The sequence below is a fragment of the Zosterops lateralis genome (assembly GCF_965231275.1).
Source record: "Zosterops lateralis genome assembly, chromosome: 3".
Taxonomy (NCBI): domain Eukaryota; kingdom Metazoa; phylum Chordata; class Aves; order Passeriformes; family Zosteropidae; genus Zosterops; species Zosterops lateralis.
In genome coordinates, this window is record NC_139764.1 from 51824908 (window position 1) to 51839665 (window position 14758).

General features: G+C 39.1%; 1 protein-coding gene across 1 annotated transcript in view; it reads left to right on the forward strand.

Moving 5' to 3' along the window:
• The window catches only part of AIG1 (androgen induced 1), a 125075-nt gene that overhangs the window by 42404 nt on the left and 67913 nt on the right, over positions 1-14758 (forward strand). The window contains exon 3 of the mRNA XM_083855988.1: positions 4932-5033. Coding sequence (XP_083712114.1) covers positions 4932-5033 — 102 coding nt within the window. The remainder of the gene's footprint in view (positions 1-4931; positions 5034-14758) is intronic.

Below are 14758 nucleotides of genomic sequence, written 5' to 3' on the forward strand. Positions count from 1 at the left end.
CCTTCCTAAGCCAAAATTAATGCAATTGGATAATGGCAGTCACTTCACAGCAGGAATAGTACAGGAATGGGTGCAAACTGGAGGGGTACTGTGAGTGTTCCACTCCCCCTATACCACATCCACAAGCCAGAGGGATAGTAGACAGGACAAATGGTCTCCTAAAATGGTTTTTGAAATCTCAGGATCCAAAGTGACCTGATCAACTGTGGGACACTGTGACCACAATCAGTGACCCATGAAGAGTAAGTGATGTCCATGATTACAGCATTACTGCTCCATGACACCTGCCGTGCCTTCTGGAAGCAAAAGGACTGACGATCCCTGGAACCCCATACATTTTCCTGGTCAGCCAGTACTGCTCGGCCTGCCAGCTATTGGGAAAGTCCTGCTTGTCTTAAAGGCCCCCTGAACATGCATGCCTGAGTAACCACAGATGCCCATGGCAAAGAACACAAAATTAACACCAGATGGATAATTCCTTCTTTCTAAAACTGGTCAAAGTAGGACCGAGATTTCTTTTCTCTCTCCTTCTACAGGTATTCCATGCAAAGGTATGGCTGCAGAGAAGACACAGTTCTTCGCTGCAGTGATTGTTTGTACATGTTTTTATCTTAATATGTTTTGTGATATTTATATTCATATGTGTTTTGTCTCAGTAGTTTTGCAGTATGTGTATAAATGTCACAAGCATTGTTTTGGGCTGTTTTGTGTCTCCTCTCTGATTGCCACAGCAGGTGGAAAAGATTCCTTCCTGAATTTAGCTTGGAAGTGCAGACAGGATTTTATATGATTATGAAATCAGATTTGTATATCCCTTCCTACCTCCTCAGAGCAAGGTATAAACTTACTTTGAATTGAGAAAGAAGTGTAGTTTATGCCAAAGGAACCAAGGGGGTTGACACAGACTGAGGTGGCAGCTGGAAATTTTTCTCCAGCTGTAAGCAAAGAAGTCCTAAGTGGTCAAGATGTCAGAAGAACGGCTTTCAGATGGCTTTACTAAACCAGTGAAGGGTTTAGTAAGTTAGGAAGGTATTTGATTTGAACCCAGGACCCTGTCTAGAAAAATATGCCAAATATACAGGAATGGCTCAAGTTTTTGTTACATATTTAATCCCCCTGAGGCAACCAGACTATTATGTAGTAGAATTTTTACTTGTTGTAGCTTTCCCGTGGTACACCCTGATATTCCCCATTATCCTGGCATTTGGATCTCTGGCATTGTAATAAGATAATTGACTGTAATACGGGCCCTGGGGAGCCCCCTGAAACCAGGGTAGTGGAAGGAATAAGGATGGTAATGCAGGAAATATGTGCTTGTTTGGGTTACAATGATACCTGGACTTGTAAGATTATGAGCTCCAAAACGTAAGGCAACCTAACTGTTGAAAAATTGCCGTATCTTTAAGGTTTGTATTTTTTGATGAGCTGTGCAGTCGCATTGCAATAGAGAATCTTAAATTGAACTCATTAGGCCATTTTGGAGCTCAACTAACCAAGTCCAGATAGTATCAAAAATAATTTTATAAAACTGTCTAATCCTCGATAAATTGTTACTAAGTGGGCAAGGAATATGTGAAACGCTGAACCTCACCAATACGAAAATGCTGTTTTAAGAAGCACAAGCAAAATAAAGAAAATTGCCAACCAGTCTGCTGAACTCTTTCATTCATTGCAGCTGAAAGACTGGTTTTATGAACTCTTCCCCTCAGATCCTGATTTGCATCTTTTCTTGCCATCTCTGGAACTCAGAGGGTGAGGGATGATGGCTTGCATAGGGTGGAATCCCTATACTGACTGGACCTATATTTTTGATTATTGAAGTAGCAATTGTCTGCTATATGATTTCTTGTACACTGTACTCTTTCTCTCCTTTTCTTTCTCCCTCTTTCTACTAAGTTAAAATCCCTCTACTGCCACCATGGAAGATGATCTTGTTTCCCATTGTTCTGGTCCCAGTCATTGTTTTGAGCCTCAGGGTCATGTGAGAAACTGGAGGAAATTATTACAGGCTTAAAATAACTAAAGGGATGGGGCAGGGCGTGTCCTGCATAGGTGGGATGGTGCACTGCTCCACCCCCCAGACCCCTGAAGCCTCTAGTCCAGCCCCAGAATGGCTGTTAGCCACTGGCACAGATAAAGCCCTACCAAAGAAGGAATGCCCTGAAAGACCAGAGCAGATAAAAGGAGTTGCATAGGCACATGTGGTCGCAGCCCACTGTTTGGATGTCACAGTAGCTGAGATCACACTGTAATTCAAGCAATGATTTTTTATCTTTCTCTCTTCCTCCTCCCATTTCTTCTTCTCAAAATCTGAGTAACTTAGAGTTGGATGGTTTGGAGTTCACTAAGTCAATGCCTTGTGAAATGTTTGATTTTAATTGAATGTTACTTTAAAATTTGCCAAGTACCATTATTTTCTAAAGTTTGCAAATAAAAGTTTGTTGCCTAACTTCCTGCGAATGTTGTCTCATTTCTCCTGTGTGCTGCCTTGGGTATAAAAAAAGCATAAGAAACTAATTGAGCAGATCCGGGACTTTACGAGAGGCAGCGTAAAGAAGCAGCTCAGTTGTGTCATGGTCTGGCACTACACAGTCATGTAGAATCTTAGCAAAGCCCAAATAAAAGTCTGCTAGTAGCAAATCGTAAGCATAGTAGAGGGGATTTAAAAGTACCAGACCAACAGTTGCTCATTAATCAAAGTAAACAAATTCAGAAGCAGCCAAAGTAGCTATGTTGCAAGCCCTTACTATAACTCCTTTTATCCAAATAGTTAATTTTTATAGTTCATTTTATCCAAGTTAACTAATGTAAAGAAGAACAAGGTGAACCATTCAGACACTGGAAGTAATCTTCCCCAGGGTGTCGTGTTAAGTCTCATATCAGGTCATCATTTGGGACAGGTTAGTTCTGTAACATGTTTGGTTTTGCGCACTTCCTTTACCTTATGTCTGCCTTGTGATAGTGCTTTGCTAAGCAGCGTTTGCCGTCTGTAGCTCCAGATGGTTGCAACCAGCTAGGCTGATCCTGTTCCATCCATTGGCTGACTTTGGTTAAGGGACAGATGGCATGTCCCCTCTTTTCTTGTCTTTACCTCCTTGACAAAGTCTATTGTTTTATTCTACTCCACACAAAAATCACAGGTCAAAACATGTGATTTGTTACATTCAGGGTAATGAAGTTCAACCTAATCCTGGTTAATTTTTCTTGCTTTGAGACTTCCTTGGAAAAAAACACATTCTCAATCTTGGTCTTCATATGCCTGAGAAGATGTTTTTATGCCCCAGTTGATCTTAGCAGGTTCTCAGAGACCCACTGTGATAATACATGACTTCTAGGAAGCCTATAGAGAAGAGGATACTTTGCTTCCATTTTTCCTGCTGTTCAGCTATTCCTATCTTGGCACTTACGTGTCAGCAGGTGCGTAAAGAGCTGCATTGTGCCAGTGCCAAGGCTGGCCCAGAAGAGAGATTTCTTGTGGGGTACTTTACACTTGCAGTATTTTTTGGACTGTCCGTCATAACCTATTTTTTTTTTCCTGGCCTCTGTGCGCGAGTCAAATAGTCCAAGCTTATTCTGAGGAGGCACCGATAGCTGTCATAACAGATGGACAACTGTGCTGGAGACCAAGAAACTATGTACTGTATGCACACTGAGAGAACAGTGTACTGGTTCAGGTCATTGACATAACTGGCTGGCTGAAGTCTGCGTGTCTGTGGTTAGAACAAGGTGCCATTGATTAACTGCAAACCTCAATTTTAACTTTCTAAAGTCAGAAGCTAATGCAATAACTTAACCTACACTATTGCACATGCTTGCAGGATGTGCTGTGCTCACCTCATATTTTTTTCACTGATGCTCTAAATGAGCTGTAAGATCAGGAGCCACATCACGTAACTGCACGTAACTGAATACTTCCCTTCTATCTCAGTGAAAGTTCTATCTTTTGGCTCTCAAACTTTAAAATTGGATTTAGCATTACCGTTTAGAGATCCTCTGTAAATGGTCACTGAAAAGCTCCTGGCCTAGGTATTGGGTTTTACTGCTATGAACAGTAAACCTTTTTTATTACTAGAAAACTATGACTCAAATTCAAGATAAGAAAGCAGTAGTGTTTTAATTAGAAAATTAATTACTTTCCACCACTAAGGTAAGTTAAAACTACTATTTCTGTACATTTTTGTGGGTTTGTATTGTCTTTGCCTTCCAGACATCAGGATAACTTGAAAGAAAATGTGAACACTTTGGCAAAAATTTAGCCTACTGCAAACTTCATCTGATACTGTCCTCCATCTACAGGAAATAATGGTCTTTTTCTGGGTGCCTAGTAAATAGTCTCTGAGAAGAACGAAGCCAAATTTTGTATTGAGAAATGAGCAGGATACTAGACCTCTTTTCTGTGGATCCCAGTCCATGAATTGTGTGGAGAGTCATCAAAGGTTTTTTGGTTGGTTTTTTTTTTTAAAGCTGTTTTGATGGCTGACACAGAAAAGTGTAAATATGAGTTTACAGGCTTCTGTTCAGGAGTGAGTGTTTCATATTGATACGTTGTATAAATTCCAAGTGATGTTTTAGCTGATTTTCCATTTGTTTTCTGTCTTGTTAGTGGAGAAACATTATTTATGTGCCATATCTGCTACTAAAGTCTAATATTCACTTGTAATTTGGCCACAGGCATGTAAGTCAAAAACTGAGATTTTTTTCCTGGCTAAAAGTTAAGGGGAAAAAAAGAAGAAAAGTTAAAACCGCAGTGAATGCAAAGAGTAATCCAGATTCCAACTGTGGATTATTACAGTATTTGGTCAAAGAACAATAATGCCCATGTCTATTCCTAAATCCTTTGCTAAGTGACCCATTTTGCTATCTAAAGAATGCAACTAGTTTTTCAGAAGCATATATTTAAAAATGTCTTGTCTTTTTTTTTTTCTCCTTAGTTTGTTGTGACAATGTTTTGGAGCATCTATATCTATGACAGGGAACTGGTTTACCCCAAGCTGCTTGATAACTTTATACCAGCATGGCTAAATCACGGAATGGTGAGTAAAGTAATGCAAACACTTCCTTGCATATACAAAAGTGTAAGACACTGATTTCTCTGTGCATGATTCTGCATACTCTTGGTGCTAATCCCCTCAAAAGTAATTAAGGAACATGATTTGCAAGGAAGAGTAACATCTTTCCTTCTTTGACTCCTGGAGTTGTATTTGAATCCTTACTGGGTTGAAACTGGAGATTTGAACTTATGTGTCCTACATGCCAGGTCTGTTGTGGAGATTATACAGCTCTTTCCTGCATAAGTTGGCTTTCCCAGAGAAATGTCACTGTGGTCATGAGGAAGAGGCTGTTCCATAATACATAAGTTCTGAATTCGACAAATCTTGCTCTGATGATGACAGAAACTCTTAATTGAATGTTTCTTTACCAGTCTACCAAAGTATAATTCATGTTGAAAACCTTTTAGTTCAAATTCTTTTCCAAAAAATCTCTATTTTTTGGACTTGTGTGTTTTTAGAAAAATAACTCAAGCACACCAAACATATATAGCAGAACCTGTATCTGAATGTTTTTAATAATGTGGAATTATATGTATCAATGCAAAGCTTTAAAATTGATGCATTGATAATCATAAAGGTAGTTTCTTGAGAAGAAATCTGACCTTTTAATCCCTCTCTGCTATGTCAAGTCAGGCATCCTTTCTCTCAACCATATGTTTAAATGCTAAGGGAAAGTTAAGGCCACAATTTGCCATCAGGTACTTTCCACTGTTTATGCAGTATTTGGAGATGAAAAGAGTCATGCTTGCTTCTCTAGTTGCATCTGTGCAAAATGTTTCATTATTACTTTGTTTTCCTCTTCAAGACGTGGCGAACCATTTGGCACTGCTGTTCATCAGTAGACGACAGCAGAGCTCATCCTTCTGGGTGTGTGCGCTTTATCAACACAGCAGATCAGGATTTGTCCACCACTGCTGTGCTTGATAAATTGGTCCGTTGTGGAGAGGGACAGATGACACTGCTATTTATTTGTTCCTCAGATTTTGTGTCAAAGGAACAGTATGAGAGTTGTTACTGACAAGAGGAGCATCAGCTTCTGCTAGATACTGTACTGTTTTATGATGTTTTGAAAGGAACAGCATGATATTAGGTGTGTCTAGAGCTGAGGAAAAAGTCTGATGATTCCTGCTATGTTTGTTCAGGCTGTCCTCCCTTGAGCTTTGAGGTTACAAACTGAACACTTGCAAACACTGCCAAATCATGCACATGTTGATTTTTTTTTCCCCCACAACAGATCAGTGCCAGCTCTGATGACATTTCTTTCAGGTGACATTCCATATACTGGAAATGCCTAACCCATAACATTTTTCATGAATGTACATTGTGAAGCAGTTGGCAGCAAACAGCTGTAGGTATTCAAGAATTCTTCTCTGTGCCGTAACGAAAAGACAACTCAAGCTGATGTTGCTTTGTAGAAATGTATACTTAGTGAAATATATGAAGAGGGCTTTTGTTTGAGATTTTTGGACATCACAAAGTTTGCTGAAAGGTATTGTGTCCAAGTATTTTAGACTTTTTTTTAAAACTTGAAATATTGTAGAAAGCATTTTTGAAAGACTTTTGTAAAGGAATTGGTTTCTGTCTCAGTCTCCATTCATCCAAGTGTTCTTCGGTTAGATCACAAGGGAAGCTGATGGCTATGGGGCTTTTCACCACATTGAGCTCATTCTTTCTGGTGTTTTATCCATCATTTTATCCTCACCAGCTTTCATGCTAATTAATTCTGATGCATGGCTCATCATAGTATGAAAGGATTATTAAACTACCTTGAGAATGCTTGCACCTCCATAGTAGTTAAAATTTTGACATGACAAATTTTAGAGAATATGATAGAGGCCCACTTGGTAAAAGGGTAGGACCTCAGGTAATACAGTTTAGAAAAGTCAGGGTCCCTTGCTGTTGCTTAATACCGAAATAAACATTTATTCCCATATATTCCTGCACATTTTGATAGCAGTTGTGCACATGGAATGATAACTATTCTGAAAGCAAGGGTGGCCATGCTGGGGCCCAACATTGCACAGCAAAACTCACACAAGAGACTCTCCTCTGTCGGTGAGAGGTGGGCTGTTTAGCTCCTGTCACATTGCTGATTAACCCCACTTTTGTGTGAGCTTCCCACAAAGTATCTGGTACAGCTCCTAAGGATCCGAGTTCAAACGTTACTTAACTTGTGAACACTCTATCCAGAATTTTTTCACAGCAGTTTCCCCAGAATATTTATTTAGGACACATACATGCACATACGCACGCACACAGAGAAAGGAAAGGGGAAAAAAAAAAAAAAAAAAAAAAAAAAAAAAAAAAAAAAAAAAAAAAGTGAAACTATACATTTTGCACAATAAAAATGCATTCTACTGTATTATGATCAGCTGTAACAACTTGCTCAAGTGTCAACATCAACCTGCAAAATCCATACATAGAAAAGGAGGGAAAAGTCATGAAATCTGGCTGTAATAACAGCAATCATATTTCCATTAGTAATATGGGCATGTATTGAAACATTTGAGACTATTAATACTTTAGAAGCATTTTAAGGTGACTATCTTGAAGGCTCTGTGAAGAGTTTGAAGAGCTCATCCAATTCAGTGCATTAGCCCAGGAAGAAGTGGTTTGGGCTGCAGTGCCTGCTGCTTTTTAAGCTTATAGTAATTAGTTCTTATTCTCCTTTTTCTTTTCCTCTTTCCCATCCCTTATTTGCAGTTACAACACCATCTATATCTAAACCCCTATTTTCTTGAATGCACAGTAATGTCTTGTTAATACTCAGAGATACCAGTCCTTCATAGCAACACTTTTTCCACATTAAAAAAAAAAAAAAACAGAATTATAAAAAAAATCCTTTCTAGAAATGGGAAACATGAGGGAAATGAACCTTGGAAATATGCAGTCCCATTAGCAATTAAATTTTAATATTTTTTATAAAGTTTCAGAGAAAAAGTGGAGAGGCTTATTGCTGTGCAGAAACTGTTCACCATGAATTGCATATAGATTAATGAACGTCTTTCTATTACACATTCATATATATAGAGAGATATATACATATGCGCACATACCCCCTGTAATAGTTACAAATATAATTCCTGTATTTGGGAAAATCTGTGTGGTGCCTTATGGTACCAGATAGTACCTCATATGTGCAGATTCATACAGCTGTGAAAGGTATCACTAACAGAGTTGTACTGTGCCATAAAACTGATGTATTGCATCTTCTCAGTCAGTTAATTAATCCATAACCAATGGTATCACTATGACTTGATAAATGACCAGGGAAATCAATAGCAGGGTTGCTGCTGATTTGACCAACACAAGGATTTAATCTCTGTTTATTATCTGAAGGAGCACATTTGAGTAGCTGAAGATAAGCTTCTGTCAGCAGAAATAACTACCTGTCTAAAGAGAGTTGTTGGAGAGTAGGACTGTGTCTCAGCCTTCATCTGTTTCTGAAGTGTCAAGTGCACTTCCTGGATTTATTAGTTATGCAGATGAATTCATCTTTGTGGGCTGCAATTTCAGTTGCCAAATTACTGAACTCTTTCATCAAAGATGTCATTTGTTTTCTGGAGACTGTCTTGCAGTTTGGAACCATATCAGCTCATAATTCCAAAGGCATATTTTCCATGGGAAATATTCTTTTCTATTTTCTAATGGCTGGCTATCTGATTTTATGAGGAATTTTTAATTGAAGACTAACCTTTAGTGTGTAAAACAAATGTATCATAGTAGTAGGATTTTTATCACCTCATTCCTTGCAACTTTTTGTACTGGGACTGGCCAGGTTGATGCATGGCTAACATCTGTTTTCAGAAATTATATTCTCTTCAATATTAGTGCAGGCTATAAAACTAGATGTTGCCCCTATTCTAACCAATGCCCACATAAACAGATATGTAGACTGAATTAATTTAAGCTTGAGCATTGCTGATTTTCAGCCAGGTTACATGGCAGGACTGCCTGCAGTATGTGTCCAAGTTAGCATACCATTTCAGCAAGAGTCCTTCTTTGGTTTTTGCAGACACTGTCTCAAATTTGTTTTAAAAATGTGAATCATCTTTTGTTTGTGGGAAGGAAAGCAGAATACAGAGATAGAAATTACTGACTGAAGAGCTGAAATGCTCTGGAGGTTGGAAACAAAGTAATGTCTTCGTATGAAGACCCTAGAGGAGAGGTCAGGAAGCGGGGAAGAGAAATATGCTCTGCATCTGTGGAGTTGGAAAAATTATTATTGTCTGGGTTCTGTGCCACTGCAGTCTATATAAGCTCTTCCAGTTTTGTACTCTGTTGTTTTTTAAGCTGCTTTTGGGAAACGGGAAACAAAGGCATTTCTAGAAAGACTTACCCTCTGTCCTAGTATTTAAGAGAATGCACAAAAACTGGGACAAATAGCAGAAAAAGGCAAGTTGTGGAGAGGAAGGAGCCTATCCAAGAGATATAACTATTTATTTACAAGTTTTCTCTCTTTTCTTATCGCTAACTACTCAGCTGAAAAGTTGAGCCCACCGGAGAGTGGTAAAAAGTCACACCAACCACCTCTCCAATTGTTTGTCCTAGCAGCCTTGTCCTAGGTCTGGTGGCCATGGCTTGTGTGTCTTTTTGTTTTAAAGGGGAAAGGACATAATCCTGTTGGAGTCACTCTGGAGGAGGGCCACAAAGGTGATTAGAGGGCTGTAACACCTCTTCTGTGAGGAAAGGATGAGAGAATTGACATTGTTCAGCCTAGAGAAGTGATGGCTCTGGGGTGACTTTATTCCAGCCTTTCCTGAAGCCAGTACCTGAAGCAGTCCTTCAAGACAGCTGGAGGGACTTTTTACAAGGATACGTAGTGACAGGACAAGGGAGAACGGCTTCAAACTGAAAGAGGGCAGGTTAGTTAATTAGACATTAGGAAAAATACCTTTCCTGTGAGGGTGGTGGAGCACTGGAACAGGTTGTCCAGAGAAGCTGTGAGTGTCTTGTTCAAGTGTTCAAGGCCAGGTTGGATGGGACTCTGAGCAATCTGATCTAATGGAAGGGGTCCCAGGTGTTTGGAATTAGATGGTCTTTAAGGTTCCTTCCAATCCAAATCATTTTGTGATTTTATGAAGGTTGTTTTTCTGGTGTAAATCTTTTTTCCCTGATGATTTAACAAGAACAATAGAAAAGGCATGCAAAAATCAAAATCCATAGTAACCTGAACATGAAGATTGGGATGTCCAAAACTGATGAGTTATTTGACAAACACATCTCTCTGTTATTCACTGGTCAGTTGCTAAGCAGTGGTCACTCTGATGTATGAATAAGGAGATATTCTTTTTTTCATCAAGGTCCTTGTCTCTATGTAGATGTAAAAATCCTTTTCAGAAATTGCTAATTTGAAACAGTGCATTTTACTCCTTGGAGATGCTTTCCTAACACAGCACATCTCATAGATGGGCTCTGCTTGTAAAATGTACTGCACCTTCATAATGCTTCATGCTTCTGCCTAGAAGATATTTACATTTTTCTGGATTTTTTTTCTAAATCCAATTTAAGTGTTTCAAGGATATTACAACTCAAGTGCTCTTCATAATTTATTTACAATATTTTCATATGTTAGGTATGAAAAAAAATTTCAGGAAGGCATTCACACTTTTTACATAAGTTGCAAGGTTTTCTGATAAAAATCAGGGAAAATTTTTAATTTAATTTGCAACAGACTAACCACTCCTGGATGGCTATTATTTAAACATCTATCTGATGGAGAGAATAGCAATTGAAGCTGGTTGCCTGGGGACTCAAGATATTTGCAAAACCCATGAAAATAATGATGGGTTGTTGAATTTGTACACTTCTTGCATGTTCATGCTGCAGTTATGTGGTTCCGTCTGCTATCTCTCCTCATTATCTGCCAGTTCCACCACTGGAGCGTAACTACAGTGGTATCAATTATCTCCCTGCTCTGGGGAGAAAAACAGCACCAGCTTGAAAGATTATTTTTTCTCCTACTTATGTGAAGGGCTTGGAAATTAGTGGTATGTCAAAACCTGTGATAGCATAGCACCTGAAAATTGAGAGAGGCTGCTAGGGTGAAGAAGTCTGAGTTGTCTAAATGGCATCCTCTGGAGGCATTAGGAAAACCCCTTTACCTAAGACAGTAACAGCACGGCAATTTTTGTGAAGTGGGAAGCTGGCCTTAACCATGTTACGTATCTGCCAGAGAACACTCATCACAGTAAGGTGAAGACAGCTTTTTAACTGAACACAGATGCTGAATTTTTCCGATTGTTTGCTATTTCCACTTATCTGGAGAAAGCCCACACAGAGGCTCCTCCTGGTATAAATGTCCCTAAACTGTAGTTACAAGGAACCTTTTCAAAAATGTCTTCAAGCACTTAGTAACAGCAAAACCTGCAAGCCCTATTCTGGGTGTGAAGATTGAAAATTAAAAGCCTGAGAACTGAAATCCCCAGATGAAATCTCTTTCAAGAAGTTAAACCACCTTCTGTTGACAAGGTCACGTAACTCAGTCTGCGAGCAGAGAGCATTGAGACCATCTAGTGTCAACATCAAGTTGTGGAGTTATTACCAGAGGAAATGAGAAGGGGAGAGAGCCAGTGAAAGAGCACAAAAAGGGAGGTTAGGGAGAGATGGTTGAATGAGAGGGAAAGACAGGCAGGAGGAAAGAGATGAATTAAAACCTCAGCTGATGCTGTTCTAACTCCTACCTAGGCAAAAAATAGAGAAAGAAAAAAAAAAAAAAAAAGAGATGAGGCAAGTGAATAAAAAAGGAGCTGCAAAATAATGTAGACAGGCTGGAAGAGACTCAAAATGCTAAAGAGGACCTCAGGGAGGAGGAGGAAGAGAGAAGCAAGGAAATAAAAAGTAAGAAAGATGAAATGAAGAGTATGTTTTCTTGCATCTCTTCACTCAGGGTAGACTTCCCTGAGATGTATTAGTTTGAGGAACTGAGAACAAGGAAATGGCTTATGAGTGCTGCTGTGAGGAGGTGAATTGCTTCTGTTGCTATTGGATGTAGGTTTACAGGTCAGGTAAAATAGTATTTGCACAGTGACATCCTAGGAGCTTCAAAAACTTGGAAGTTTAGGATTAAAACCACCCACAACCATGGAAGAGTATGAGGCCTGTGTTCTTATAAAACTTACCTGTGTGACATCTGTAGAATGACATTGATATCTTTGCGTCTGTCTATATTTTTATCTGACAAGGCTGTACATTATCTTGATCATCTGTTTTACTCTCAAAACTAGAGTCCTCTGTTAAAAAAAGAGACCCTTGTTTTTCCGTATCAGCTGTGAAGTGTGAAATGCATTGTGTATTAAAACAAATGCAGTTTCCTGAGGTTTGTTTGCAGGTGAGCTGGAAGGTCACATATTTGAAATACCAGAGGTAAGAAGGCGTTCTGTCTGTATTTCAAACTGCCCTGCTTTAACAGCCAAAGCTAGGTGTAACTTTGGAAGTAGTAATTATACTGATAGTAATAATACTGATAATGAAAGCTTAAACAGAGTTTTTCAGCTGAAGTCTCTGTTGGGGGTTAGCTTTGTTACTTTTTTACTTACAGATTTTTTCCCCATAAGTTGCTAGGAGACTAAATACTTGGGTACTTGCGGGTGCTGGATGGAAACAAAGAGGTGGCCAAAAGTCGGGAGGAGGAAGATGCCAGTGAGGTTTGGGGGCAGATAAAGGACAGGGCTGGAGGCAACTACCCTCTCTTGATCTCGGCATCAGAGGGAGGACAGCCAAGCTGTTGGCTTGCTGCAGGAGGAATTCACTGTCACCACCAAGTCCGGTCCTGGGAAATCTAGTATCATCTGTTTGTGTGCCCAGGAACTCTGAGCTCGCCTCCCCCTGCCCTGCTGGAGCTGCCAGCCCTGTCCCACCATTGCAGCTTCACACTGCTGCCTGCCGTTCTAGCCACCAGCCTGGACTTTCCACTGTTCCAGCTTGGTGCCCTGAGAGTCCTGCAGGGGCACTGAGATCAAACTGCCCTGGGTTTTGTGAAGCAAAGCCCTCGAGGTTCCCGGTCCTGTTTTGTTGTTAATGCTGTAGTTGTTGTTGTTTGTTTTGTTTTGTTTTGTTATACATACTAGTAAAGAACTGTTATTCCTATTCCTCTATCTATGCCTGAAAGCCCCTAATTGCAAAATAATAATAATAATTTGGAAGGAGAGGGTTTACATTCTCCATTACAAGGGAAGCTCCAGCTTTCCCTGGCGGACACCTGTCTTTCTAAACCAAGACAGTCACTCATACAAATGTTTGTTAAAATTATTATTATGGGCACAAAGCAAATAACCAAAGAAAAACCCCAAAAGGACACATGAAGGGATCCTTAGCCTTTCTCTGAGTGTGGACTACTGAGCTGTTTCCTAGAAGCAGAGTTTGGCCCTGGACTGCTAGGTTAGTTTGTTACACCAGCAGTGATGTCAGATGGAAATGCATTTGGCTCACTCACATAATTTTGACAGTATTAGGAATGCTGGTTTTGTTTTAACATTCACCTTTTGTGCAGTTTATATAGCTTGCTGCAGGCACTGCTGGGGCTGTGCACAATGCTTTTGTAATGCCTAAAATGGTACATTTTCTGGTGCTTACTGCACCATTTATCAGATACATAGTTACAAGTTATAAATGCAAAGAAATGTTCAACTTTAAAATCAGTGCAAAATGTATTAATAAGTGGTATGCATTTTCAATAAAAATATATGTGTTTTCTTCTCTGTGCTAAATCAGACACTTGTTTTATCTTTTAATAGAATAGATTTCTGGTTTCTTCCCTGAGTTTTTTTTCCAGAGAACATAGGCAGATAGTGGAGTCAAACATTACGAGCTAGATTGTTATGATTAATAATGAGTATACTCAAAGTCTTTTATGAAGAAAAGAGAACATTTCGCAGAAAAAAAATAATATATTGGAGGAGGATGGATTGTATTGAAGAAGGTTTAATAAGTCAGCTGCCAGCTACAGTTTCTGTACTCTAAACACTCCATATGTAAGTCATCCTGGAGGCCATCATGATGAAGAGCTTTGTCTCCTTAGCAGATCTTGCAAGCATGATGAAGGATCCAAATACCTCTTTTAAGGTATAACAGTTTAATAAGCATTTATTGTCTACCTTTATCTATTAAAGGGACAATGCTTTGCCTTATGATTGGAGTAAAATGCAGTGTTGTGTACCCTTGGACACATTGGTTACCATTAGCACTCAGATAAGAATTAGACTTTGCATACAGTAAAAGTGGGACTGTACTATATTGTACCCACTTAACTAAACTGTGCTGTTAGTGTTCACACATGTGGCAAATATGACTTAATCAGACCACAAATATTTTGCAGCATTCCATGGTATCTCTTTATTTGTTTAATGTGCCACTATAGCAACTGAATTCCATCCTTTTAGATTATTTTTTTCACAGACCTATGATCTACTTGATTGAAGCTTGGCAGACAGCTTTTCGTTCAATTGAAGGCATATGTACTAACTCAGTGACCAGATTTTTACCTATTTATCATTGTTGGAAAGTGGGTTATTTCACATGGACACAATACCAGAAGAATCAGCAGACCTGATGAAGGGAGCCCAAAAGCTTATATGCTTTTTCCAGCCTTTGAAGTTGGTGGAATAAAAAATACTGCTTCTCCTTTTATCCAGAGATCATTATTGCTTCAGGAAAACTAATACAAGGAAATATTTTGACATTGTTTTTGTAAAAAATTACCACTTTTT